This window comes from Didymosphaeria variabile, assembly GCF_027946475.1.
Source record: "Didymosphaeria variabile strain IMI 356815 chromosome Unknown scaffold_1, whole genome shotgun sequence".
NCBI classification, from domain to species: domain Eukaryota; kingdom Fungi; phylum Ascomycota; class Dothideomycetes; order Pleosporales; family Didymosphaeriaceae; genus Didymosphaeria; species Didymosphaeria variabile.
Genome location: NW_026611620.1, coordinates 879,868 through 906,053, shown reverse-complemented (window position 1 = coordinate 906,053; position 26,186 = coordinate 879,868). Strand labels below are relative to the sequence as shown.

At 51.7% G+C, this 26,186-nt stretch overlaps 7 protein-coding genes across 7 annotated transcripts; 6 read left to right on the top strand and 1 right to left on the bottom strand.

Annotated features, from left to right (window-relative positions):
- Positions 1 to 438: 438 nt before the first annotated feature.
- Positions 439 to 1,800, top strand: N0V89_000270 (uncharacterized protein; the record flags this gene model as incomplete). Its single annotated transcript, XM_056209094.1, has 1 exon — positions 439 to 1,800. The coding sequence occupies one exon, from the start codon at positions 439 to 441 to the stop codon at positions 1,798 to 1,800; it is 1,362 nt and encodes a 453-aa protein (XP_056075916.1).
- A 1,835-nt stretch (positions 1,801 to 3,635) lies between these two features.
- On the top strand, positions 3,636 to 4,913 carry N0V89_000269 (uncharacterized protein; the record flags this gene model as incomplete). The annotated part of the gene is made up of 2 exons (XM_056209093.1): positions 3,636 to 3,641; positions 3,666 to 4,913. 2 exons carry the CDS (start codon positions 3,636 to 3,638, stop codon positions 4,911 to 4,913), a joined length of 1,254 nt encoding a protein of 417 aa, XP_056075915.1.
- An 832-nt stretch (positions 4,914 to 5,745) lies between these two features.
- On the top strand, positions 5,746 to 7,095 carry N0V89_000268 (uncharacterized protein; the record flags this gene model as incomplete). The annotated part of the gene is made up of 1 exon (XM_056209092.1): positions 5,746 to 7,095. One exon carries the CDS (start codon positions 5,746 to 5,748, stop codon positions 7,093 to 7,095), a length of 1,350 nt encoding a protein of 449 aa, XP_056075914.1.
- Positions 7,096 to 7,449: 354 nt separating this feature from the next.
- Positions 7,450 to 8,826, top strand: N0V89_000267 (uncharacterized protein; the record flags this gene model as incomplete). Its single annotated transcript, XM_056209091.1, has 2 exons — positions 7,450 to 7,458; positions 7,768 to 8,826. The coding sequence occupies 2 exons, from the start codon at positions 7,450 to 7,452 to the stop codon at positions 8,824 to 8,826; spliced, it is 1,068 nt and encodes a 355-aa protein (XP_056075913.1).
- Positions 8,827 to 13,467: 4,641 nt separating this feature from the next.
- On the bottom strand, positions 13,468 to 15,134 carry N0V89_000266 (uncharacterized protein; the record flags this gene model as incomplete). Its single annotated transcript, XM_056209090.1, has 2 exons — positions 13,468 to 14,527; positions 14,575 to 15,134. 2 exons carry the CDS (start codon positions 15,132 to 15,134, stop codon positions 13,468 to 13,470), a joined length of 1,620 nt encoding a protein of 539 aa, XP_056075912.1.
- Positions 15,135 to 15,651: 517 nt separating this feature from the next.
- On the top strand, positions 15,652 to 18,554 carry N0V89_000265 (uncharacterized protein; the record flags this gene model as incomplete). Its single annotated transcript, XM_056209089.1, has 2 exons — positions 15,652 to 17,844; positions 17,895 to 18,554. 2 exons carry the CDS (start codon positions 15,652 to 15,654, stop codon positions 18,552 to 18,554), a joined length of 2,853 nt encoding a protein of 950 aa, XP_056075911.1.
- A 1,112-nt stretch (positions 18,555 to 19,666) lies between these two features.
- Positions 19,667 to 24,783, top strand: SNQ2_1 (ATP-binding cassette transporter snq2; the record flags this gene model as incomplete). Its single annotated transcript, XM_056209088.1, has 6 exons — positions 19,667 to 20,926; positions 21,039 to 22,341; positions 22,393 to 22,656; positions 22,716 to 23,369; positions 23,426 to 24,563; positions 24,615 to 24,783. 6 exons carry the CDS (start codon positions 19,667 to 19,669, stop codon positions 24,781 to 24,783), a joined length of 4,788 nt encoding a protein of 1,595 aa, XP_056075910.1.
- Between the last annotated feature and the right edge of the window lie 1,403 nt (positions 24,784 to 26,186).

Below are 26,186 nucleotides of genomic sequence, written 5' to 3'. Positions count from 1 at the left end.
GGGCAGCGAATCTGGGCTTCTCGTCATGTTCCCATGGGCCTCAAGACACCCAATCGGTGAAAAGGCGCAGGCAGCTACAGATCCACGCCAGTCTCAACCAGTCCGGGCCACCGTCATTTGACGTGACGTGGAGAGAAGCGGTCCTGTGCACACTCCGCTCTTCACCTCAACCGCAAGTCGGTCAGACGCCCTACAAACGGCCAGCACTCACCGGCCCAGAGCGCACCTGCCAACGAAGGCGCGGTGAATCACGAATTAGCGCCATCTGGAGGCTCTGCTGCAGCGGTAGCCTAGATATAAAGAGTTCGTTGGCCCACCTGCCTCGAGATTCCCTCATATTTCTGCTGTACATAACACAAGTTGACCTCTGCCTTCGGCTTTCCCCCGACATCTCATACTTAGTCTCACCCGTCTCCCTTTACCTAGCGAGCTCGCACGATGTCTGCCGAAGTTGCAGCCAACGCCCCTTTTGCGGCCGCCCCGGCTCTCGTGATTGAGGATTCGACTACGGACAGTCTGCAGCAGCCCACAGCTCCCATGAGCGTCACATATATCCTGAACTCGCCAGATTCTCCTGAAGGTAAGAGCCAACAGGATCTGCCATCTATCCCCACTGCCTCCATTCCGTACACCCCCACCATCGCGCCTGCCGCTCCGGGCGGTCTTACCGACGACACGATGGCCTCGGATATTCCATTGAAGGAGGCACTTGAGGAGAAGGCTCCGACCGGTTTAGCCTCGCCGGTGCCATCTACGGGAAATGCGCCCGCGAACGGTGACGGAGATGTGGTCGCGAACGGAGCTTCCAAGACTACAGATGTCGATACGAAGACGAAAGATGGTACGGGTACAAATGGCACGGCTGCAGGAACTTTCAGGTGCATGAACGACGAGTTCGAGGAGTGCCGCACCGGCCAGACCACGATTGACCTGTCGCGAAAGGTGATCTCTGATCACTTCGGTAGGAACAAAGCCTGCACACGTTTGATTGCTGACTGGCCTCTCTTCTGCCGCAAGCACTACCAGCGAGCTACCTACAACCAGAAGTTGTGGCAGTCGCGCAAGATCACCCTCATTCTGCGCCAATTCAACATCGTCGAGGCGCAATTTCCTGGTACGAAGTACACCGTCGCACTCAAGAAGTCCGAGGAACAACGCTTGAACACCTTCTCCCGGAAGCTTGCTGCGGGCAAGACAGAGCGCGAGGCTGCGGCCATGGTGGCGCCGACCGAGAAGGGCAAACACTTCGAAGCTCCGGTTAATGTCCTCCGTGAGATTGAACAACTCAACTATCTTGGCGAAGATAAGACCAAGGCCGAAGCCGAAGCGGCTGTCAGCACTATCCGCGACATGCTGGAGAGTGAAGATACAACCCAAGTCCCCTCCATTGAGTTCCTGCCGCAGTTGGACGCTGCCGGTAACCCTTACGACGCTAGCAACCGCCGAAAGTCTCCTAAGAAGTCTTCTGTGCGCGTTTCTAAGAAGGGAGCTATCACCAAGCCGTCTTCCACAACGAAGACGCCCAAGAAGAGCGCTTCCAGGGCCGAAATCGAAGCGGCCGTCAACACTATCGACGACATGTTGGAGAGCGAAGACAAGACCCAAGCTCCCCCCTTGGACTTCCTGCCGCAGCTGGAGGCCGACGCTAACCCATATGACGCTGGCAACCATAACCCGTATGACGCTGGCAGTCACGGCAAGTCTCCGAAGAAGACTTCTGCGCGCGTCTCCAAGAAAGGAGCCATCACCAAGCCGTCTTCCACCAACAAGGCGCCTAAGCACAGCGCTTCCAAGGCCTAGGTACGTTCAACCTTATTTCGCTTTTTGCTTTTACTGATGCTCTATGCCACAGAAAACATCGATCAGCGCGACCTGTTAATATAACACCCGTGTCGACCTTAGCTTCGATCTTTTTGATCTATATCGTTCCGACGAACAAACTGGCTCCTTGTCTTGAGACTCTTTTCTTTATCATCCGCCCGCATTGCTCGATGATGTCGTACCACTATCCGACGTAGAAAGTACGTTGCTTGGTGCACTACTCAAGACTCGTTCAGCAGTTCACCAGGATATCCTGTCTTGATATCACTATGTCACCAGCAAGACAGGCATTGGTGGACCTTTTACATGTTTGCGTATTTCGATCGGACAGTGGCTACATTTGCGATACAGGGCGCTTGGTTTCCTTCTTTGATACCCCGGTGGGCGGTTGTGCGTCTCTTTGGAGTTATTTTGTTTATCGGTCATTGCATGCCGGTGGTGAGCTAGTTCTCGCACACCGTGAGCGATGAAGTCGCGACCGGCGTCACGTTTGCTAGCTCGATGATGAAGTGAGCTGAATAGCAATGAATTGTCAAATCATGTTTCGTCGCTCTGCATCGGCATCCGACATGCCTGTGAGGTTACTCTGTGCATGCTGAGGATGCGAAGCGATCCTATTTCCTGCGCCCCCGCTCGTGCCTGTAGATCTTGAGATGATGTGCAGTAGCTTGCCAGCAGACTCCTGGACCACAAACCAGGACCGGGAATCATTCTGTCACTGAGCAGTGTCTCTCGATCTCACCGCCTTGCCTCTGCCCAACCCCGTTCCTTTCGCGATGCGGGTCGCCGCCGTGGCCACGTTCTGCTCGGCTGCGCGTGCTTCTAGGCATCTAAACGTCGCCTTTCCGGTTTCGACGGCGGTGAGGCTGCAAGCAGGCAGCTGGGGACAAACGTATGCACGGTCCCGGAGGATGGTACGTGTGCTTTCGCGACGCAGTATCGATACCCTCTACTCTGGCTCTTGCATTCGTGCGCAGGCCAGATTGTGGAGTGGAAAAAGCATGTACCGACCAATGATTACCGGTAGGGTGACAGTGTCTTGAAGCAAGAGGAGAATCACGCATCAGCAATAACAACCCACCGCATGCATCCACTGTCCCTCTTGTGGCGTCTTGCAGAATGCGTCGCACAAGCTCATCAGTGCGCCCCACGATGAGATGTCGCTAGCCGACAGAGCGAAGGGGCCATCTTTAGAGCCATGAGCTGGAGGTGCTGGAACGCATCTGCAGACACCGTACCCACTAAGCACACTCACAAGATTGGTCCCCTGGAGACGCGCGATGAGACAACAGGGCCGACACGACTGCACGGCCCGTCGCTTGCTTCAAAGGCGGACAGATGCTGTCAACATCGAGCCTGATTTCCGCTGTTTGTTTGAAAGCAAATGGTAAGAGTATCTCCCACAACCACTATGCGACCATCTGCAGAAGGGACATATCGGCACAACCGGTTTGATGAGAGGCGTCCCTCGCGAAATTTTGGTTCCCGCAGGTCCAAGAAGCGACGCGTGAAGAAGATGGCACCACCCGGACAATCTCGTGTCCTGCGTCTGAGTGACTTGAGACCGTTCACAGGAACCTTCTCTTGGAATCCAAAGGCTCTAGAGGCGAGTCTTCGTCATACTCACCGAAACTACCGCGTGGAAGATCCAGGAACTTGGCCCCGAACCTCAGCCCAAGACCTGGCATTCGTTGATGGTAAATCCTATGATGGAGTTAGACCCCTGCCTGGTGGAGTCGCTGCGTTTGACGACAATCTTATGCAGCTGATGATCCGCGAAAAGAACGTGCTCATCGACTACATAGACGCTTTAGATGGCGGTCGCCGTCAGTCGATGCATCTAGCTTTTTATCGGTATCCCTTCTACTTCAACGAAGCTGTCAGGTAGTAAGCGTCTCGACTCGGAAATTACGCAGAATCAGCTGCAGACCTACAAAGAAAAGAGGAGACATGTGGCGACAGAGTCAGAATCTGTGCCAACTTCGTCGCTTCCACAAGTCGGTCCTTGTGTATCACCACCCTTTGGTTCGGCCCCTCCATGTTCTCAACCCATCGAATCTGGTGGTATGCCAACGCCACATGACTCTGCCGTTGCGACTCCTGGAGTCCTTCTACCTGAAATGCAACGCCTTCGCCAACCGTCGAATGCATCTTTTGGAGGCGTTCCGCCGCCGCCTCCTGGACCTGCGCCTGAAACACCACCACCACCACCTCCGCGTCCACCTATCTCGCCTCTCACCACTCTAGAGTCAGAGTCTAGAAGTTTTCATTCTAGGCCAGCGTATACTTCCGAAGAGCATCCGCTGCACTCATCGTCCACCACTGCGCCACCACAGGAGCCACAGGAGCCACAGAGACTGGGCCCTGCATATGAGAGTCGTGCAAAAGAAGGGAGTAAGCTCGCAGAGAAAGCACAATTGGCAAGTCAAGGCATCTTGGAATGTACGAAGGCACTAGCTAGCGCACATCGTCACACTCGGGAATTGCGAGATGCACAATACGAGGCGCATCAAGAAACTCTTAAGACGCTACACAAGGAAATCGATGAGGAGAAGCAACGGACCGCCTCAGCAGAAGCGAGAGCAGACGAAGCGGAAGCGAAGATCGAAGAGTTTCAAAAGCAACTGGACGCACAGTCTAACGAAAATATTCAACTGACGTATCACTTCCAAAAAAAGATGGAACGGAAGGCGGAGGAAGCCATCCGCGTTCAAAATGATATGAGGAATCAACACTGGGGAAGAATCAAGGAACTGTCGGAGCAGAACGAGACCCAGCCGGCAACGATTGAGAAGCTGGAACGAGAAAAAGCCGCTTTGCAGGACAGGCTCAACTACGCTTTGAATGAGCGTGATCAATCATACAAAGAAATCTTAGCGCTGTGGACCGGAGTTAGAGACATAGCGTTGGCCGACGGAGTGAATGTGACAGCGTTGACCGAACCGGTTTCCGATCGTGTCCAGCACAGTTCCGAACTCGAAGCAGAAGGAAAGAAGCGGAAGGCGGAGAATGATACATGTATAGAAGAAAATGTTTCGACGGATTCGAGGAGAGTTCGTGAGGACTTCCGCTCTGGACAAGCTGAAGCCTAGATCTTTAGTCGCATCAAAGCCCATGTACACTTGAGCAGCGTATGCTCGGAAATAGACGATAGCAGAGGCTACGTTATTAGCCTCGGGGAGCACGAGGGTTTTCTTTGGCGTGGGAACGATAATACAGATTGTTTGAGACTACATGTATTTGTATGCAACGATGTGGACGGATAATAACGGGCGTTACATAGAGATTGTTGAGAGTAAGAGATATTGTTGTTTGGCATTCGGACCTACCCTTATGATCGTACGCACTGTTTGATTGTCAATGTCAACGTACCCCATGCGAAGGCACTGTATTTCTCAGGGTGATGAGCCCTACCCAAAGCTTTCAGATCGGCTTTGGGAAGAGTCAAGCTGAAGGTACAGCCAACGGTGATGCCACGCAGATAGAGGCGGCTACACCTAGATTACGCCGAGATTGGCGTATTCGCGTGCTCCGTTGTAACGCAATGTGGGACCATGAATGTACCAGTTTTGATATCGTTTGATGCTTTGAGGGCTTCGAAGGCATTCCTTCCTGCAGCCCAGTCCTGTCTGACTGCACTGTTTCAGCACAAATATGGATTCAACGGTGGGTGAAAGAGGAAGTCGCGAGATCGCGAGCGGTGAGTTTAGCGGGAAGGAGCGTTTGCACGCTTGCGCGTTGTTCTCTCTTCCACTCCGCTCTGGACCACGACTCCTCCCTTTCCCTCCGTTCGCTTTCTGAAAGACTATTTGTGAAGGACAGGTACGTTATACAACCTCGCAGTGCGCCATACAGAAGTTATACTGATAGTTCCCTAGTAACGGAATTATTGACAGGGCCCAGCGGTGGAAGCTGCATCGCGCAATGGCTCCTCCAGCTAATGCCGTTCTTCTTCAGGAGCTGAAAGTCTTTACTGGCACTTTCTCTTGGAGCCCTAATATCCTGCGACACAATATCGAACTTGCCCTTCCTGGCTACAAATCCTACGATCCAGCGACATGGCCACGCATTTCTGGGGATATCATACGTCGATTTGATGGCAGCCCGTATGACGGCTCCAGGGCTCTGCCTGCAGCAGGTGCAGCGTTCGACGAGGATGTCATGGAACTTTTCCTCGGCAATGTCGCCAAGGATTGGGCATTCGATACTTCGGAGCTCACCAGGAATCAACGTAAACCCGATTCTACCATACGCAAAGGCTTCAAAGACTTCCCATTCATATTTACATATGATGGTAACCGTAAGCGGAGAGCGAGATGGTGCTGGATGCCCCCTTGTGTACGTAGCGCTTATGTCAAGCTACTGGGTCCAGGCGCATCTGCTTCTACAAACCAGATCCAACCATCTCGAGTGGCCCATTCAGCTGCGTCAAGCGACCGACAACCACAGCCACCTCTTGTCAACCCATTGTTCGCCGGATCTGGCCCGTCACGTCCTGCATCTCTAGCACCAAAGCCACAGGTTAGAGACACAGAGCAAACGCTTATCGGGTCGGGCTCACACGAGCTTCCGAAATCATCTGAAGCAGCATACCAGGAGATGCTTGGAATGCTTGAGGATCAACACCTAGAGATCAAGGAGCCTCACAACATGCAAGCAGCAGTGGCTCAAGAAATCCCAAGAGCAGAAGAAGCAGAAGCAGTGTCGAAAGCAGCATATCAGCAATGTGAAAGTGCAGTGAAAGAGCTTACCGAACTGGCTGGTTTAGGGTTCCTTGCCTTGCGTACCGAGCTCGATGGGAAGGTGAAAGGATTTGACGACAAAGCGAGGAAGTTAGAGCAACGTGCTATTACCGCCGAGAAGAGGAACGATGTCCTAGAGCAGAACTTGGAGTCATGCAAGCGTAGAGTGCAGGATCTGGAGCTGCAGCTCAATTCCCGAGACGCTGAGCTTGCAGCTGCTAAGGCAGAAGCTACCCAAGCGGACGAGCGACTTATGAAACTATGGGCTGCAATGGAGAAGAGTAGGGACTCGATATCAAGGAAGAGGAAAGAAGTGAATGAGCCTCCAGCATTGATGGAAGCGGGTGAATCTAGGAATACCAAGCGGGCTCGTAAGGTTCAGCAACCCTCTGTGGAGTCGGATCATGACGACGATGAGAGTGATGAGCTGGAAGATGGTGAAATCCGCCAAGTCTCTCCTCCTATAGTGAAGACGGAACTGCTGGTACGTCATGCCATCCTAGAACAGGCAGTTGAGGGGTTATTGAACTAATACATATCCAGTGAGTGGTCTCCTTGCGGATCATCCATGTGTGGCGTACAACGTGCAGACGGCGGTGCATAAGTTTCATCACATCTCGATTAAGCTCGTAAGGCATGAGGCTTTAGATTTGATGAGAAGTCTTGTCTACGTAGGCTCTGCCATGTCCTCATGGGATCACTCTGTCCGTAAACTGTGTCATTAGCTGCTAGTTACTCAGAGGTTCAATGGGGAGACCTACAAAATGACCATGGCACATTTTCCGTAATGAAGCTAAGGTTTTCTTTCCAGATCCTTCTGCGTGCCTCCATATCGTTTGGTCTCAACTTTCTTCAGGAATTATACGCCATCTATAGTTAGTACGGCATGACTTGGGTACGTCAGGTGTAAAGTGGGCAACAATCCGCCTCGTTCTGGTTTCTCAACCTGCTCGAGCCACAGTGCTTGCCTTAGCTGTAAGTGGAAATGTTTGCTTTGACAAATTGGGAATCGCGGGCCGCGACTTTCACTTCAACTCGCACTAGCGAGAGAACGCGCCCGAGTGCCGCATATAAAAGTCCTCACGCGACGCCGAATACAGAAAGACACCACGAAACAACCTTCCGCCCACATAAGCACAACCAAAGACAATTCAGTATGCCTTCCCTTGAGGTGCTTCGTTCAATCGCTGTTTGGTCTATCAAGCACCTACGCCCTTCACTCGAAAGCGATCCTGCACTCGACGACCCAATCTGCGGCATATGCCACGAGCTGTTCGACAACGACCAACACATTGCGGTCCGTATCACTGATGTTCCGGGTTGCGCGGGCCATATCTTCGGCGCCACATGCTTGACCGAATGGATGACAAGCGACAGCTTCGCGACTTGTCCCCTATGTCGTACCCCCCTCTTCGCGGACGATGACTTAGGTGAACAAGTACCCGAATTCGCTCAGATCGCCAACGCCTTCCGGACTAACGATGGTGAACATGATCTTTGGATCGACTCGATGAGGCGCATCACGTTGGCTATTGAGGGTGAACTAAGAAGCTTTGAAAGTATTGCGACCAATGTTATTGATGATCCTACCTCCACTCGAACGGCTAGAGCGGGGCAGATAATCGAAGACCACGGAGTGGATCCATCTGTCCTTTTTGAGGTATTCTGGGAGCTGCACCAACGATTCGGACAACTGAGTTCCGCTCAAGGACTGGCGAGGCTCCAAGAATGGGCAATGGGTCGCCTCGTCATACCCATGCTGGGCCCTCAAAGACATCACGCGGACCAGGCAGCTGCTATACGGAGCTACATTTTCGGCGTCACCGTGATACCCATGGAGTACGATCCGGTCTCTCCACGCCCTTTCGCATCCATCAGCGCGGCACAACGCGCGGCTCTTCGGCTCGACCTTCAGCGGCCAGATCTTAATAGGGTACATTATGCCTTCAGCCAAGCTTTCACGACCAACTATGCTGGATGGCCGCTCGCGGACCGCAACATCGCGCGTGTGCTGATTGCGAACGAATCTCTCCGCCGGATTTCAAAGAACGTCCAGGATAGGATCCTCCAGCGCGCCACCGAGATGGTAGCGGACGACCTCCAGGGGCTTTTCGCGGCCGAAGAACGAACCGGAAATGACGCCGCGCCGGAGGACAACACGGAGCCATCCATCAAGGACGCAGTGCGTGGAGTAGGTGATGCGTTGCTGGTTTTATCCGCGAGAGTTAGGGCAAAGTTCTTCTCCTGGTGGCATATTAATTGAATTGCCTTGTCTGCTGGCGCATTCTGCTCCCAATGCATCATTTCGTGTTGGTCATGGTATGGTTGTAACGAATCTTCAAGCCTTTCACATTGAGCCTAAGAGAGGGCAAACGACTGCACACTAGCTTTCTTAGACAGTGTGTCAGTGTTTAAGGGAAAGTGGGGCTCGGAGGACATATTCGACAGTGGTATGCCTTCGAAACGAAAGAACCTGCTTGAGGGAAATTGGATTGTAATGCTCTCACATTGGCGTCGATAGCGTATCTTGAATCTCGATCTGACAGTATATCATCCGCATACAGATTAATTGCTTGGTCAGCGGTGTTCGTGCTGTCAAACCATGCACAGTGTGCCAACAAAGCTGTAGAAATCCTGATAGCCAAAACAAGCTTCACTTACTTAGTATCCACGCTCTATTCTGAAATTATGCCCGAGAATTTATCAAGGCCAATTCCAAATTGGATTGCCTCGTAGATAAGCAGTTGGGACTTTCGCCATCGGCTCGACTATTCGCAGGCTTGAGGCATTCAAAATCATCAGGGTCCGCAAGTAATCATTGAATGACTCAACAGCGATTGAGGTTCTGAGATCCTTGATCGAACTGAACGTAGCTATTGACGGGAGTCTATTATAAGTAAAGATAACTCATGATATAGCACTTGCGGCGATGTATCCACAATCGAATGGGTGCAATACTATAGGTTTTCCAGCTATTCCCACCAGGGAAGTAGCGCTTTGATTTCAGGCTCGATTACTCTGCCCAGAAAGGTATTATACGCAGCAGTCCAACCAGGGTTCTCTAAGTCTTGAGCACTTCGAAAGATTGCTTGTTTTGATTCGGTTGGTCTGACTTGGGTATTGATGTTTTCCTCAAGTTGTTCTAACAATTGTTTGATTTCGTCGACTGCATTTGTTGAAACTTCCAAGGGCTCATGTCGCTCGAAGTTGCGATCAGGTCCAACGATGTCCGGAAGATAAACTTTGTGATCTTGTAATAATACCTTTTCGATAAGTTCGAATTGTTCGACCATGAACGGAAAGTTGCAGCAAGCTTCAAACTGTGGCTTCCCTTTGAGAAACCGGTGAAGCAAAGTAAGATCAATCGGGCGTAACCCCTTATCTACAGCCCTTACAAAAGGATCCAGCTCCTGGTCATTAAGATGACGGCATAAGTACAATAGACGGTCGCAAGTAAGCCACGGAAAGGTTCGTACTGGAGCTTTTTTCCCTTCTTCCAGATGTGGCATGCTACATCGTTGCAAAATGCGATGAAGTTGCGTGACCTTCCCAGAAGGAACCTCGAAGTGTCTCATAAAGAGATTCATCAAAAACCATTCGAGAGTGAATCGAACGAACCGACACCCAATAGGTTCTGTTTGACCGATCAGATATCTTGTAATCTCTGGCTGTCTGAATTTGAGCGACAATATTATCGGGTGCCGAAAGTCTCGAAAATGGGACATATTCAGGCCATCTTGAAGCAGTCCCGCGAGGAATGGCAAATTCCCTGCTTTCAGGAGTTCTTCAAATAGCTCCGAACCCCTTCTAGTCTTTTCGATGGACACACGTATGTGGTGAATCATGATTTGCGGAAGGTATCCCCACCCTCGACTTATAGCAATTTCGAAGGCTTTGAGTGTGTGTTGGCTAGAGAAACTTGACTCGTCGTTCAGAAACGAGCTGATCATGTCGCCTGCAAGTTTCGTATCCCTACCGGCATGAAGGATCTGCTCCAGAAGATTCGCAAGCCAGTCTTTGGCCAATTCGCCTTCTCGCGCGAAGGCAGCATGCATGAGTAGCTTTATGCAGTCTTCATGCCGCGGAAGACTTGACAATGCGAATTTGACCGGAGTGAGTTTAGTACGAAAACGCACATCCACCCGAAGTCCCTTATCCAACATGAAGCGGAGAATCGAAGTAGCACCATGTATGGCAACAGCAGCCCCTGCGAAACCTAGTGGTATGTTGGATGAAGGACCGAGTTGCTCGTGTAACGCAACATCAAGCCAGTTCCTGCCTAGGTGCGGGCGGGTTTCATTGATTAACAACTCGACCAAATCCCATCGGAGTACATCTCCCGCGGCCTCTGCATGTGCTGGCCAAAATGGAGCCGCGTACGCCAAAAACGGATATAGACTGCGTGAAACCTTGGTCCTTTGTCGAAAGTCCCTGAGACAGAGGTAGGAGAGACTAGTGTTTGCAATATCCGCACGGATTTCAATGGTGGCAGACAAGTTACAGTTGTCTAAATATTCTTGTATCGTATAGTGGACAAAGCCTACAGACTCTTCGTGTGTGAAAGCACCGTGCAAGGATCTCAATTCGAACGAGGCAGGTTGAAGTTGGACAAGTCCGCCGCAAGTCTCAAATACGAACTGTATGTCGATGATGCTACTACTGTCCACGTGGTCGTCATCTTGCTCTAGCGATATTGCATGCACGAACTCCGACATCGTCAAAGGCCGCTTAACATTTGCAATCCACGATATTGCACGAAGGCCGAGTTTGGCCTCGATGCTGGATTGGCTTCTGATGCGGTCGATCGTCTTCTGATACATTTCGGATAGATGGCCTGACAGGCTCTCAAGCACTGTACGCACTTGACGAACTGACAAGGCAGTCTTAACCTCTTCGATCTGCAGTTGAGCCAGAAGGAACATTCCGGAGGCTTTGCTTGTGATTTTTTGTGGATGATCTGATTCTCCAGATATCTGTCTTTCGCCAATATCCTTGATAATCGATGAGATGCGGACATTCTCGCTTTCAAGAAGGTGCGTAGATCTTGATCTTTCGCCGCAATATCAAGTTGCAAGACATTCGAAGAAAACGACGCTGCCTCAATATGAGGGCGTGTGGTGAAAAGCTTAGTGACATTGTGTAGCTGCGCTAAAGCGTTTAGTAGCTCGGCTCTGCCGCCTGAACCGCGGACTTCGTCTGTACTGGGCAGCTCGTCAACAGCGTCTACAACCATGAAGAGGTGATCTGAATCTTTTGAGAGTTCCTGAAGCATCTCTAAATGTTCCTTGAACGTGAGCGGGTCAGCATCGTCGGTTGACGATTGCTCTAGTCGCTGCGTGTACCTTGAGTATACGGCGTCTATGTTCCTTTGGTTTTGTGAAGCTAATTGGCGCGTCAATGAAGAGATCAAGTTTACTTTCGTGTTGATTCTGTGCTCTTTGTAGTCGGCGAAGATGAAGGCAACAGAGCAACCTGATTGTCGAAGCGTCTCGATGATAAGAGAAGCTATGAATGTCTTCCCTGCCTCGGGTATGCCTGCACACCATAAGGTAGACCCTTTCTCAGATTTCCATTGGATGAAGGTGTCATGACTTAGGAGCCATGCTCCTGTACCTGGTTCATGGCGCTCTTGTAACTGTCTTTGCTTTGCTTCAAATGTAGCAGGTGATAACCAGGAGAGCATTTTGCTGCGTTGCGATTCGTCAATCTGCTGTTGTTGCCTGGTAGCAGTACTTCTGAGATACCGAATATCGTGCGAGATTACTGAAAGCTTCTGAGAATGATCGGGTAGCGCCTGTACCAAAGACTGGATGGAAGAGATCTGAGCCAAAGACTGTTCAATCTGGGCAATTAAACTTGGGATCGAGCCGCAAAGCTTCTTTGTTTCCTCCAACTTCTCCTTTTGTTGCTGAAGTGCGATTGTCACCTCTTTCGCAGACTGTGATAATAAGGAACATCCCCTCAACCGTTAAAGCGAAGGTAAAGATTTGAGTGTATCGATGAATCTTTTCCAGACATTGCCGATGCTCTTTCTCGTTAAAAGGCCACAAGACCCGGTCGACAGCTTTCTTGACCTTGTTCGGCTCATGTATCGTTATTTGAAGCTTGGCGAGCAGCTCTTGGAGCAATAGCTTGCATCTCGTATTGGTCGAAACGAATACAGAGATACGATTGAACGTCGGATCAGTGCTGGGGTCGTCCAAAAATTCCTTTAATCGCTTAAGAACATCTGATAAGGCATTAAGCTCAAATACTAATTCGTAAAGTTGCGCCTTCAAGAACTGCGAGCTGCACTTGGTGCCTAGTTCCACGAGTTGCAGGGTCAGGCTCAACAAGCCTGCAACGCTCGCTGCGATGCTAAGAGGATCCATGGTAAGACATCAAAGATTGGTGAATGCCATGTGATACTTCAGTGATATGCGCTTTCTTGTCTTGAGGTAGTAGCATGGTCGATACAGTGTGTTGTCGCCAGGCTGAGTGTGCGTGGGATGGGGCTGAGCACGCTAAACTTGTTGCAGCCCATGCATATGCATAGTGTATATGGGCTTGTCAATCTTCTAGCGATACGGATCCCCATAGTTTTAGCCTGCTCTTGAAGAGTGCTCATCCAAAACTTTGTCATGTAAGCTTGTATGATGGATGTTTTGCCCAAAGTTGTTCACCCTTGGGAGAAGATTCGACGACCGAGAGTGTACCAAGTCAGCCGACTTGTGCATGCAAATTCGCAAAAGTATCCTAAAGAGCACTTTGCAGGCCAACCAGGGGAACAGAATGGGGTTACAGATGTCCCAGACTTTGGTGATTGGTTGTCCGCTTACGATGCTATTGAAGATATGAAGGCCAATAAATCACATAGTTACTTCCTTTCAGAGCTAGCTCCTGTCATATCATACAGCGTATGATATCAGAACCCTCCCCGGCCAGGTAGAGGGTCATTCTGCTCTATAGGTGGACAATCTGCATCATACACAACCGGATACGCCAGATCAAGTCCAGGAGTGTTGTTGTACGACAGCCTGACAAGACTTTCGCTGCTTGAATTATACTCTGGCCAACCAAATCCTGTCAGTCCTCGCTCAGGATCCCTACCGAAGGCTGCCCAAGCCTGTCGAATGTATTTGGCGGCAGCCTGTTGCTCTGGTGGGCTGTCAGAACCAGTAACGTCGTACGTAGTGCCAAAGAGCAGCGTCAGCTCTGATCCATGGTACGCTCCACTGTCAGGATAGCCATCAAATGGCTCGAACAAGCGCAGGTTTGGATAGTCGCCCATATATCGATATCGCCACGTTGGAACGTCGAATTGCTTGCGAAGATCTGTCGAGTACTTAGCTGGACATGTGAAGCCTCGCTCTGTGAAGAGCACCCATGACTCTGGACTGAGTGTTTTGTTCACTGCAAATGCAGACACCCTATAGAAGCCGGATTCGTAGTCGTTATTGCCAGTCAAGTATGGTACCCGAGCAAACTTTCCAGCTCTCGAGCGTTCCAACCAGTCCGCCCAGACAGTTTTGTTGTCCACAGTTGGGTGGAATGCCGACTGCGCTAGAGCTTGTGATGGAAGTGCAGGCACTATGCGAGCAGCGTTCAAGATCTGTGAGACGTTCTTGGAGCGCAAGCAAGCCAGAGTGTCAACCTCAGGTGTGGATGCATTGCCGCAGCCAAGTGTGCCCGAGACATTGTAGTATAAGCTGCGAGAATACTCTGGCGTGTTCGGCAAGAAGCTGAAGACGGTTCCAGATTGAGCGATAGCGCCTGCCACAATAGGATCCTCTGGATATGCATAGAGGTAGGCATCAGTAGAGAAGCCACTAACGCTCTGGCCTTGAATGATGATCCGTCCTGAGTCTCCACCAAAACCGGCGATATTGCCTTGCACCCACTCAACTGCTAATCGTTGATCCCTGAGTGCCGCGTTTTGCTCAACGCCTGGCGCACCACTGAAGCCGAACATGCCCAGGCGATAGCTGATCTTGTCAGCATGGGTTACTGATCGTTTGGAGAAGATACTTACGAAACCGTCACCACAACCACGTCCTGGTCTCCAGCAAAGTATTTACCGACATAGAACGGGCTATGTGGCCCTGGGATCTGGAAACGTCCTCCATGGAAGAAGATGAAGACAGGTCGATCGCCACGTTCCTCTCCAGGCTCGGCTTTCGTCCACACGTTAAGTGCCAGGCAATCTTCTGCCTGGTCTGCTTGCCATGGACTGTGTGCTGTGAAAGTGTTATAGACTTCGAAGCCGTTGGGGTCGAAACGGTTGAACTGTGTCACAGGCGGCAAATTGAAAGGACAATGTGGAAACCAGGATGTTGCATTGAGCGTGCTGTTGGGGGCAACATATGGCTCTGGCGCTGCAAATCGTAGATCGCCAACAGGTGCCTTCGCATATCTTATGCCGAGATACTCGTAGACGATGTCTGTTGTATTAGATGCAAGGTGGCCAGTCACATTGCCGCTGCTCGTCGTAATGTGGTCATAGCGACTAGAGTTACGATGCTGGAGGAGATGGGATGAATGCGCGTGTGACGTCGCCACGGCGAACAGAGACAAAACAACAGCGGTCCTCATCTTGAACAGCTGCTTTCTTCGACGGAAAGTGGGAAGAACCACTTCACGATATGTAAAGAGTATATCGATAGCATCTCAACATTGGGCGCAGTCTACCAGTGGCATAACGAAGCAACTGGGCGTGCGCTGCAGGACGGTTCTCATCATGAATGTAGCTAGAGTCTCCGGCCACTCTGCGAGACGGCTGAGAGCACACGGCAAGTGGCAGAGATCGACAATGCATTGCTGCATCATTGCTGGTGTGTACGCGTTGCATATAAACCCAGCTGTACTCGCCGAGCCTGACACTGGATGAAAGTTGAGCTAGCCGTGACTTGTAAGTTTGATGCGGTGAGCATATCTCCATACGATGGAATGGTCAATAGCGAATGGTTGAGTCCGCTTCCTTATCGATACGGACTTAAGTGGGCTTCATCCGAGGCCTTGGCGAAGTCCAAGCGTAATGATACACGTTGCGAACAGCACAAAGCAGTCGTCAACACCATGACAGGCTCTCCCGCGCAGCCACCCGTACGAAATGAATGGGACAGACACCAAGACGAACACTGAAGTCCATGTAGTTGAGCAACTTCCCACGCCGACCCTGTCTCCGGAGCCGGAAGATGAGGCCCCGCCGATCTTGCAGACCGCCCAATCGCTGTCGGACGGACTCTGTGATATCAAGACGAATGGAAACGGCGCCTTGAGCCCCAGCGATCACAGCCGGAGAACGAGCAACTATGACGAAGCAATCTTGTCGGATACAAGCGAGAAAGGCAGACGAGTACCGCCAATCCGAAGACCCGGCGATGGAAGGCGGAGGAGCAGCGTCTCTGAGCAGGAGAAGCTCCTGAGGCTTAGTCCCAAGCAAATTCATGAATTGACAAGCGAGCCCGCGAGTATACCCGTGCGGGCAGCGACGCCCATACAAGAGGATGCACAGGAAGAGCAGGCGCCAGATGAAGAGAGACCTGGGCGGGAAGCCAGCCGAGGACTGGGGGTTCAATTAGAACCGCTTCGAGAGACCCATGGCACACAGAGCAGAAGGAAGAGTCGCTCAAGGAGCAGGGAAACAAGACTTGATAGGGAACTGGTGATGGTCAAGGGCCAACAGCGACCTGCTTTGAGGGAAAGGTCTATCACCACACCGACCGTTATGCGGAGGAAGGAGTTAAGCCAAAAGATACAGGGACAGGCGCATGCGAACGAGGAAGACAAGCGGTCCTCAAGACATGTCCCTCCACCGCTCAACTTGGACACTAGGGACACCAGGCAGAATTTGAAGGCTCCGCCGCAGGAGAGACATCGGGATGTGCCGTCGCCCATGCCTCAAGTTATTCCACTCCCGCCCATGTCTATACCGACTTTCCTATCGTTAGAACTGTCCGCCGACCGACCCTCTCCGCTGTACATATACCGACCTTCAACAGCCGACTTTCCTTACGAGTCTTCGAAAATCAAGTATGACCGCTTAGTCAACTTTCTACTTCTTCCGCCCAAGCTAGAAGCCATACTGGCCTTCGGAACTTTGGCATGTTTAGACGCCTGGATGCATACTCTTACCATTCTTCCGCTCCGGTTTTTCCTCGCTGTAGGCATTTTAATGAAGTGGTGGAGTTCTGTAATGGTCAAAGAGGTCAAGTTTGTATACAAGGGTCTGCCTAGATTATGGAAACGAAGAAGACAGACAGAAGCATCTACACCGACATTGAACCCATCTGCGGAGGAAGAGCCGCCATCTCGGTCGCAAGGACCATCAGCTTCAGCCTCCGCTTCCACGTCACCCATTCCCATCAGTGCAACTACAGCCAGGGAGAATGACCGCACTGGAATGAACTTCAGATTTCCGGATTCCAAGGATGCTCCTCCACCCAAACGCACGCGTACGCGGTATCGGCATCGTCGCACAATGTCAACGCCTTCCGCGCTATTACCGAGTCACAAGGCTGATATGCTCAAAGGTGCCTTGGTCGTTGTCAGCTGTGTAGTTTTGATGCGCTTTGATGCCAGCAGAATGTATCACGGCATACGAGGGCAATCTGCTATCAAGTTGTATGTCATATACAACGTCCTCGAAGTCTGCGATCGCCTCCTCTCTGCACTAGGGCAAGATGTTTTGGAATGTCTGTTCTCGCGTGAGACACTTGACCGCAACCCTGATGGCCGAAGTAAGCTACTTCGACCTTTGTGGATATTTGTGCTCGCTCTGGTGTACAATGTAGCTCATGCGACTGCATTATTCTATCAGGTCATCACACTGAACGTTGCCGTCAACTCGTATTCCAATGCGCTCCTAACGCTACTCATGTCGAACCAATTTGTAGAGATCAAATCCACCGTCTTCAAGAGGTTTGAGAAGGAGAACTTGTTTCAGATTACATGCGCAGATATCGTTGAGCGCTTCCAGCTATGGCTCATGTTGCTCATCATCGCGATGCGCAACATTGTTGAAGTAGGAGGGCTCAGCATTGGCGCACCTTCTTTCAGTAGCGTTTTCACGGGCGGGAACACGACGACTTCAGCTCCCTTGTCGGCCGCCAGCATACTTCCGATGAGTTTCACCATCTTCCCAAAATGGATGGCCCAGGTATTAAGTCCTTTCTTGTTGGTTCTGGGCAGTGAGATGGTTGTGGACTGGTTGAAGCATGCGTACATTACGAAGTTCAACCAGACGAAGCCAGAGGTGTACGAGAAGTTCCTCGATGTTCTGGCCAAGGACTACTACTCCGACGTAAGCATCGCTTCTATCCCACTCTCCATTGTACACTAACACAAGCGTAGGCCTTCGTAGACCAAAACCTTACACGCCGCCTTGGCTTACCAGTCATTCCTCTCAGCTGCCTCTTTGTTCGCGCTGCAATTCAAACATACCATATGTTTATCGCGACCCACATGCCTGCCCCCTTTCCCAGCACGTCCACCTCGCTTGCTCCGAATGAACCGCCTACATCCTCACCAGCCACAACCGCGGCCCTCGCACACATAGACCAGATATTCCGTCGCGCCCTCGGTCGCTCCAGCTTTGGCACTGGATCCTTGAACTCCACCGCCCTACCCTGGTATAGCTCCACCTGGACGCTCGACGACCTAATTGCTGGCTCCACGATGCTCATCGTGTTCCTCATCGCCTACCTGTTTTTCCTCGCTTTCAAGCTCCTGCTCGGGATGTGTTTGCTCCGTGTCGCGCGTAACAGATATAGAGGCATGAAGGAAAGGGAGCGCATGAATGTTGAGACGGGTGGGAAGAGGATCGGTGGCTGGGGCGTGGTAGATGTGGATGAGGAGAAGCGGAGATGGATTTACAATGACGATCCGGATGCATTGAGGCGGCTGAGGGAGAGGGATGAGAAAGGGAGACAGCAGGAAGAGAAAGAGAGGAAGGAGGGAACTACGTATGGGCATGTGTCGAGGTATGCGATGGTTGCGAAGAGGATATGGTAGAGGGTTTGAGTATAGACGTTGGCTAGTAGAGTAGAAACGAAGGCATGACCTCTTGAAGGTGTGCATATCAAGTATATTTGTGGCTTCCTAGTACTGGTCGTACAGATTTAACGACGGTCTTTGCGGCCTTTGCGGGTGGTCATAAATCGTTTCAGGTTAGCGTGTTGCGGTCGCTCTTGCTCACACTATGCAGTGCAATTCATAAGATTTGTTCAAAACATAGATGGTTCGACTTATCGACGTGATTTATTTCCTGTGACTACTGAGCTGTGCGGGAACTTGCTTTTGACCATTTCTCCGAAACAGCAGACGCTTCGACTCATCAATAAATAGCACGCTCAACACACATCCTACAGTATTGTGTACACACAGAAGGATACGCCCTACAGTTCGGACCCTAGAATTGTACCTCGTACATGGGTCGTCTGCCCGAAACGTCCAGACTAACGCATCGAGCTATCACTGTCTTGGCGATATTGCAGATCGATCGGATGTTCACGAGGCTCGGTGTTCCTAGGACGCCGACGCGAGGCTATTTCTGACCATTTTCGACCTCACATGGCGTCACGTATCCACCACGCGCGTTGGCGACAAAGCTTGAGCTAGGCTCGTCCCGCGGACTGCCCCATACAGCTTGTACGAAAGCGCATGGTTGCAGGCATTTGAAACTAATAACCACAGTAACGCGATTATACATGACATCAGCACTTTTTCATCGCCAAGCCTTCCCATAGATGGAGATGGCAAGAATATGGAAACGTCAGGGCAGTTGCGGGTTCCCTCAGGAAGTGACAGCCCTACGCTTTCATTTTCTCAAGCAATTGCTTTCGACCTTTGGCCGAGGCATCGTTCGTCCCTGGTACCGCGGAGATAGTAGAGAGCCACATTGACGGCGCATTCAACGCGAAACGGCGCATTCAACGCGAAACGGCGCATATCATTCCTCAATCTAAGACGCTGCATAGGTAGGTAAAGTGCTATGTCTAAGCCTTGAATTGATTTGCGCATTCTGGGGCAACAGCAAACCGGAGGGTTGACCACCACGCTGGGATTATCCTCGTAGCTCAACAGTGGATGCTAACAGACGTACAGTGGCAGTTTAACATATTATTATGGAACACCCAACCCCGCATACAGACGAGCTCCCGGGCGGGTGGATAGAAACGCCTGCAAATCCTGATCGCGCACAGTCTTATATAGGTTCCCAAGGAAACGAGAATGCGCGGTCGAACCCGACAGCGAGCGCCCAAATTACTCCTCTCTCGCGCCCAGGTGGCACATATCTCAGCTACTCTGGGGTTGTAGGAAACACCTCAGCTGGGAATGCCCCAACGAGTCCAAGTCACCTCTCATCTTCAAGTCTGAACACTGCCGTTCCATCCACGAATGAGAAGGCGACATCGGAGGATGCAAAACACAAAGACCCTGAAAAAACGCGCCGCGAGTCCGTCGAATCACTCAGCTTAGCGTCTGTGTCGTCTTCGGAGGAGGAGGAGGAAGACGGATTCGTTGCCGTGAAGACAACATCGTCGACTCCGAAAAGACCGCGTCTACAAGGCAATGGTTCGAAACAGATGACCGAGGAAGACCTCTTCCGCTCGCTATCGAAACGCAGAACGAACACGCTCCGCCGTTCTGGGACCGACGGGACAGCATCCAGCAGCGATGATGAGCAGGAAGAGATTAATAAACTCATGTCTCGTATGTTCGGTCGCACAAGACAAGAGTCCTCAGAGGAAGAGAAAACCAGACATGCCGGAGTCGTTTTCAAGAATTTGACGGTAAAAGGAATGGGCGTTGGTGCGGCGCTACAGCCATCTGTTGGTGACATCTTTCTTGGCCTTCCTCGCTTCCTGAAGAACTTGGTTACTCGAGGGCCTAGGAAAGCCGCAGGGAAGCCTCCTGTGCGCACCATCATTGACGACTTTTCGGGTTGTATCAAGCCTGGAGAGATGCTCTTAGTTCTAGGACGACCGGGCGCTGGCTGTTCCACCTTTTTGAAGATATTGGGAAACCAAAGATTTGGATATGAGGACATCGCCGGCGATGTCACGTATGGTGGGACCGAGGCGGAGGAAATGAGGAAGAAATACCGCAGCGAAGTCTTGTATAATCCTGAGGATGACCTGCACTACGCAACTCTCAAAGTCAAAGATACCCTCAGGTTCGCGCTGAAGACGAAAACGCCTGGAAAGGCGTCACGTAAAGACGGTGAGACACGTAAAGATTATGTAAACGAGTTCCTACGGGTGGTATCGAAGCTATTCTGGATCGAGCACACAATGGACACTAAGGTCGGAAATGAGTTGATACGAGGTGTGTCTGGGGGAGAGAAGAAGCGAGTTAGCATCGCTGAGGCTATGATCACCAAGGTACGTACATTAGCTGGTTTCGTACGACGCACGGGTCAGTATCCGATGCGCTGTTTCCTTGGTGCTATGTCCGGACATTCACCGTCTAGAGAGATACTGATGCGGGTTTTAGGCGTCCGTACAAGCTTGGGACAATTCCACGCGTGGATTGGATGCCAGCACTGCGTTAGAATACGCCTCAAGTTTACGATCGCTCACGAATATGGCTCATATTTCGACTGCAGTCGCTTTGTATCAGGCTGGCGAATCACTGTACGGCCTATTCGACAAGGTGCTACTCATTCATGAAGGACACTGCTGTTACTATGGCCCTGCAGACAACGCAGTGAAATACTTCAAACGCCTTGGGTTCGTACAACCAGACCGCTGGACTTCGGCAGATTTCATTACATCCGTCACAGACGACAACGAACGACACATCAATGAAGGCTGGGAAGATCGCATCCCAAGGTCGGGTGCTCAGTTCGCAAAACTGTTTGCAGAGAGCCAGCAGCATCAGAACAATCTCGCCGAGATCGAAGAGTTCGAGAGAGAAACAAAGCGCTTAAAGGAAGAGCGACAAGCGGCAATGTCAAAGGCGACAAAGAAGAAGAACTTTACGCTCCCTTTCCATAAGCAGGTTATCGCATGTACATCCCGCCAGGCGAAGGTTATGCTTGGTGACCCGCAATCACTATTTGGCAAGTGGGGCGGCGTCCTCTTCCAAGCCCTCATCATCGGTTCACTGTTCTACGACTTGCCCAAAACCGCAGCTGGAGTGTTTCCTCGCGGTGGTGTTCTGTTTTACATGTTACTATTGAACGCTCTCCTTGCGCTTGCCGAGCTGACTGCCGCCTTCGAATCACGACCAGTCCTCCTCAAACACAAAAGCTTTTCGTTCTACCGGCCAGCAGCATACGCTATTGCTCAAACATTGATCGACATCCCGCAGGTACTGGTCCAGGTGTTTATCTTTGATATCGTCGTATATTTTATGTCGAATCTACAACGCACCGCTTCCCAGTTCTTCATCTCGTTGCTATTCTTATGGATCATCACTATGACAATGTACTCGTTCTTCCGAGCTATAGGCTCTCTGGTGGGTTCGCTTGACGTTGCGACAAGAATCACAGGTGTGGCGATTCAAGCTCTCGTGGTATACACCGGATACTTGATACCGCCGAGCAAGATGCATCCATGGTTCTCGTGGATACGCTGGGTCAACCCTGTTCAATATGGCTTTGAAGCACTTCTGGCTAACGAGTACTACAACCTGGAGGTGGAATGCGTACCTCCATACATAGTGCCTCAGGTCCCTGGTGCGCAGAGTCAGTATCAATCTTGCGCGATCCAGGGCAGTACTCCAGGTTCTTTGACTGTCAATGGCGCGAACTATATTTCCGTCGCTTATCAGTACTCAAGAAGTCATCTCTGGCGTACGTACTATGGGAAAACTCACCCAGTTCTTCTTACTGATGCATTGACAGGCAACTTCGGCTTCATCTCCGCTTTCTTAATATTTTTCGTCGCACTCACGGCCATAGGCATGGAATTACAGAAACCGAACAAAGGCGGAAGCTCCGTAACAATCTACAAGCGAGGACAAGTTCCGAAGACGGTCGAGAAGGCTATGGAGGTCAAGGCACAGCCGGGAGACATCGAAAATGGCAAATCGGAAGCCGTGCCCAACGAAGGGGAGAAGAGTGGCAACAACGACTCTGTTGAAGGCGTCGCTAAGAACGAGACCGTCTGTAAGTGACATCCCTACGTGCTCATCCACTGCACAGGAAGACTGATTTGATGCTTTTAGTCACATGGCAGAATGTTACCTATACTATTCCCTACGAAAAGAACGAACGGAAGCTGCTCCAGGATGTTCAAGGCTATGTGAAACCCGGCAAATTGACTGCTCTCATGGGTGCATCAGGCGCAGGCAAGACTACATTGCTCAACACCTTAGCCCAGCGAATTAACTTTGGAGTTGTTCATGGCGACTTCTTGGTCGACGGTCGGCCGCTTCCATCATCGTTCCAACGGTCCACTGGTTTCGCGGAGCAGATGGATGTACATGAATCGACGGCCACAGTTCGTGAAGCGCTCAGGTTTTCGGCCAAATTGCGACAACCCAAGGAAGTCCCTTTGCAAGAGAAGTACGAATATGTGGAGAAGATTATTGAATTGCTCGAGATGCAGGATATCGCCGGCGCAGCCATCGGCATGCCTGGATCCGGGCTGAACCAAGAGCAACGCAAGCGTGTCACGATCGGTGTTGAACTCGCTAGCAAGCCTGAGTTATTGATGTTCTTGGATGAGCCGACGTCAGGTCTCGATTCGGGCGCTGCTTTCAACATTGTACGGTTTTTGCGGAAGCTGGCCGACGCTGGACAAGCGATCCTGTGTACGATCCATCAGCCGTCGTCAGTCTTGTTCGAGCATTTCGATCAATTGCTCCTACTTAAATCTGGTGAGTCTGTGCAAGATAGCTGAACGCGTAGATGGATGCGCTAACTTGAACTTCAGGCGGAAGAACAGTGTACTTCGGAGAACTTGGCCACGACAGCCGCACGCTGCTTAACTATCTTGAACGGAACGGAGCCAAGAAGTGTCCGACAAAAGCGAACCCGGCAGAGTTCATGCTTGAAGTCATTGGTGCTGGCGACCCCAACTACAAGGGCAAAGACTGGGGTGATGTCTGGGAATCATCCACGGAGAATGAAAAGCTTACCCAGGAGATTCAAGAGATCATTTCAAACCGTCGAGACGCCGCAAAAGAGGAAGCGCGCGATGACAGGCAGTACGCCATGCCTTTGGCGACTCAGCTCGTCACCGTGATCCACCGCAACTTTATCCAGATGTGGAGAGATCCACCTTATGTTGTCGGCATGACTATGCTGCACATCATTACTGGCCTTTTCAACGGCTTTACCTTCTGGCATCTTGGAAACAGCCAGATTGATATGCAATCCCGTCTCTTCTCGACGTTCATCACGCTAACGATCTCACCCCCACTCATCCAGCAGCTACAGCCTCGCTTCATACGGCTGCGAGGGATCTACTCTTCCCGCGAGGGCAACGCAAAGATCTACTCGTGGACGGCCTTCGTTTGGGGGGCCATCCTCAGCGAGCTTCCTTACCGAGTAGTCGCCGGCACGATCTACTGGTGCTGCTGGTATTGGACGACTTGGTTCCCGCGCGATACCTACACGTCTGTCAGTGTGTGGCTCTTCGTCATGGTGTTCGAGGTATACTACCTGGGCTTTGGACAGGCGATAGCGGCGTTCGCACCGAACGAGCTCCTAGCCTCGCTGTTGGTACCGCTTTTCTTTACCTTCATAGCCGGTTTCTGCGGTGTCGTTGTTCCTTATGTTGGATTGCCAACCTTCTGGCAGAGCTGGATGTACTGGTTGACACCGTTCCACTACCTCCTCGAAGGGTTCTTGGCTTTGCTCGTGCGAGGCCAGCCCATTGTATGCGACACTAACGAGTTGGCGATGTTCCCGCCCCCACCGGGCCAAGACTGTCAAACGTACGCTGGTGGGTTTGCCCAGCAAAGCGGCGGATATGTGCAGACGCAGCCAAATGGGGACTGCGGTTACTGTCAGTACGCAACGGGTGACGCTTTCGCAGCTTCTTTCAACGTGTATGAGAAGAACATCTGGTAAGTGGCTCGGGCGTAATGCTCTGTTGATTATGGCTGACCGGGACATAGGCGTGATTTTGGCATTATGTGGATCTTCATCTGCTTCAACTTTGTAGTGGTGTTTTTCGGTACATGGCTCTACTTGGGCGGTGCACGCAAAATCAAGTCGCTGTTCAGCCCAAAGGCTCGAAAGGACAAGAAAGAGACGAACAGAAGACGGACGGGGGACGCAGCTTAGACAAAGGATAGTATGGCAGGATGCTGTGTGTCAATTTTGTTAGTCGAAGAAAGTCCGCGGCCGGCCGGGGCGAATCCACCCGAGCTGAAGGAGGCTCCAACTCCATGCTCCCCACAGTGCAGTTTAGGTAATTTTTAAATGTGGAGCCTAATTCTGGAGCGCGTCTTTTTGTTACCTGTGACTTGTTACTTGAAGACGCGATTGGAAGAGACTTTTTCCCAATTGTCACGATGGCGTGGTCAGTGGTCAGTGGTCAGTGGTCGTGTTTGTGCACGCAGTGGAGCGGTAGTGCCTGCTAAGCTTCTCATGCCGCACTGAGCAATCAACTTGTGCAAACGCTCGGCTGGGCGTTTCCCGACTCCACGTTTGACATGCGCACGCTGCGTACGGCCGCGCGACTTTCCAGCATGATCCCTCACGTCGGGAACCCTATCTGAGAAAATGACTCTCCCCTGAGTCGGCAGCTCGCCGTGTAACGTGAAGCTCCCGAGGTCAATCAACGGGCGGCCTCACTCGGCTCTGGCAGCGTCTCAGGTGGCGGCCACTCCGCCTGCCCGAGGCGTTCAGCATCGTGGACTGCCTAGATCGAGATGGAGTTCGATGGCGACGCAGGGGTGTTGCTTGGCGCCGGCGAAGAGTAACCGGAACGTCTTTGGGCACGACTGTTCGCTGCACCGCCTCATGTTGGTTATCCGCGTGTCGCTCGGGTGCCAGCGTCGGCAACGTGGTGCTTCTCGGGAGGGCAGCCGGGACGCGCCAGCCGTGCATAGCCAGCGCCTGCATTCCTGCGCGTTGAGGGTGATTGTAAACTGTCATGCTCCCTCGCGTTGAGGGTGTTTGGAAACTGTCATGCTCCCTCACGAGCTGCCAAATACAGAGCCTCTGTGTGGCCGATCCAGAGGTGCCTTATTATTAGTTTGTGTGGGGTTGGCGTGTGCGTGCGTGCTGCTTCCGGCGCAACGTCATTCACCACGTCTGCCTCTTCCCCACACGACACCGCAATCGCCAGCCAGACCCGCCCCCAGCAGAACCACGCACCGGGCAGCCTAGCCGCAAGCACTCGCCCGCAGCAGCAGCGGTAAAGAGGCCCTGGGCGTGGCGGCCCTGTGCGGTTGCTTGCGTTTCTCAGCGTGGCCACGCGCGGTACCTGGGTTGGTGTTCGCTGCTCATCATGTGAAGGCGTCGCATCAACAATGACAAATGACATCGTTGTGACCCGCGTCCGCAACGCTGATCGCCACGGCCATGGTGCTTCTTTCATGTCTCCAACGCACCATCATAAACGCGCTGGGCATGACTTGCCGGGCGTGCTCCCAGTCGCTCCTGACTTTTCCGAGATCCCGTAACTTCCCGCCAGATACTCTTCTCGGCACCCACATTTCAGCTAAATCGTACTATACCCT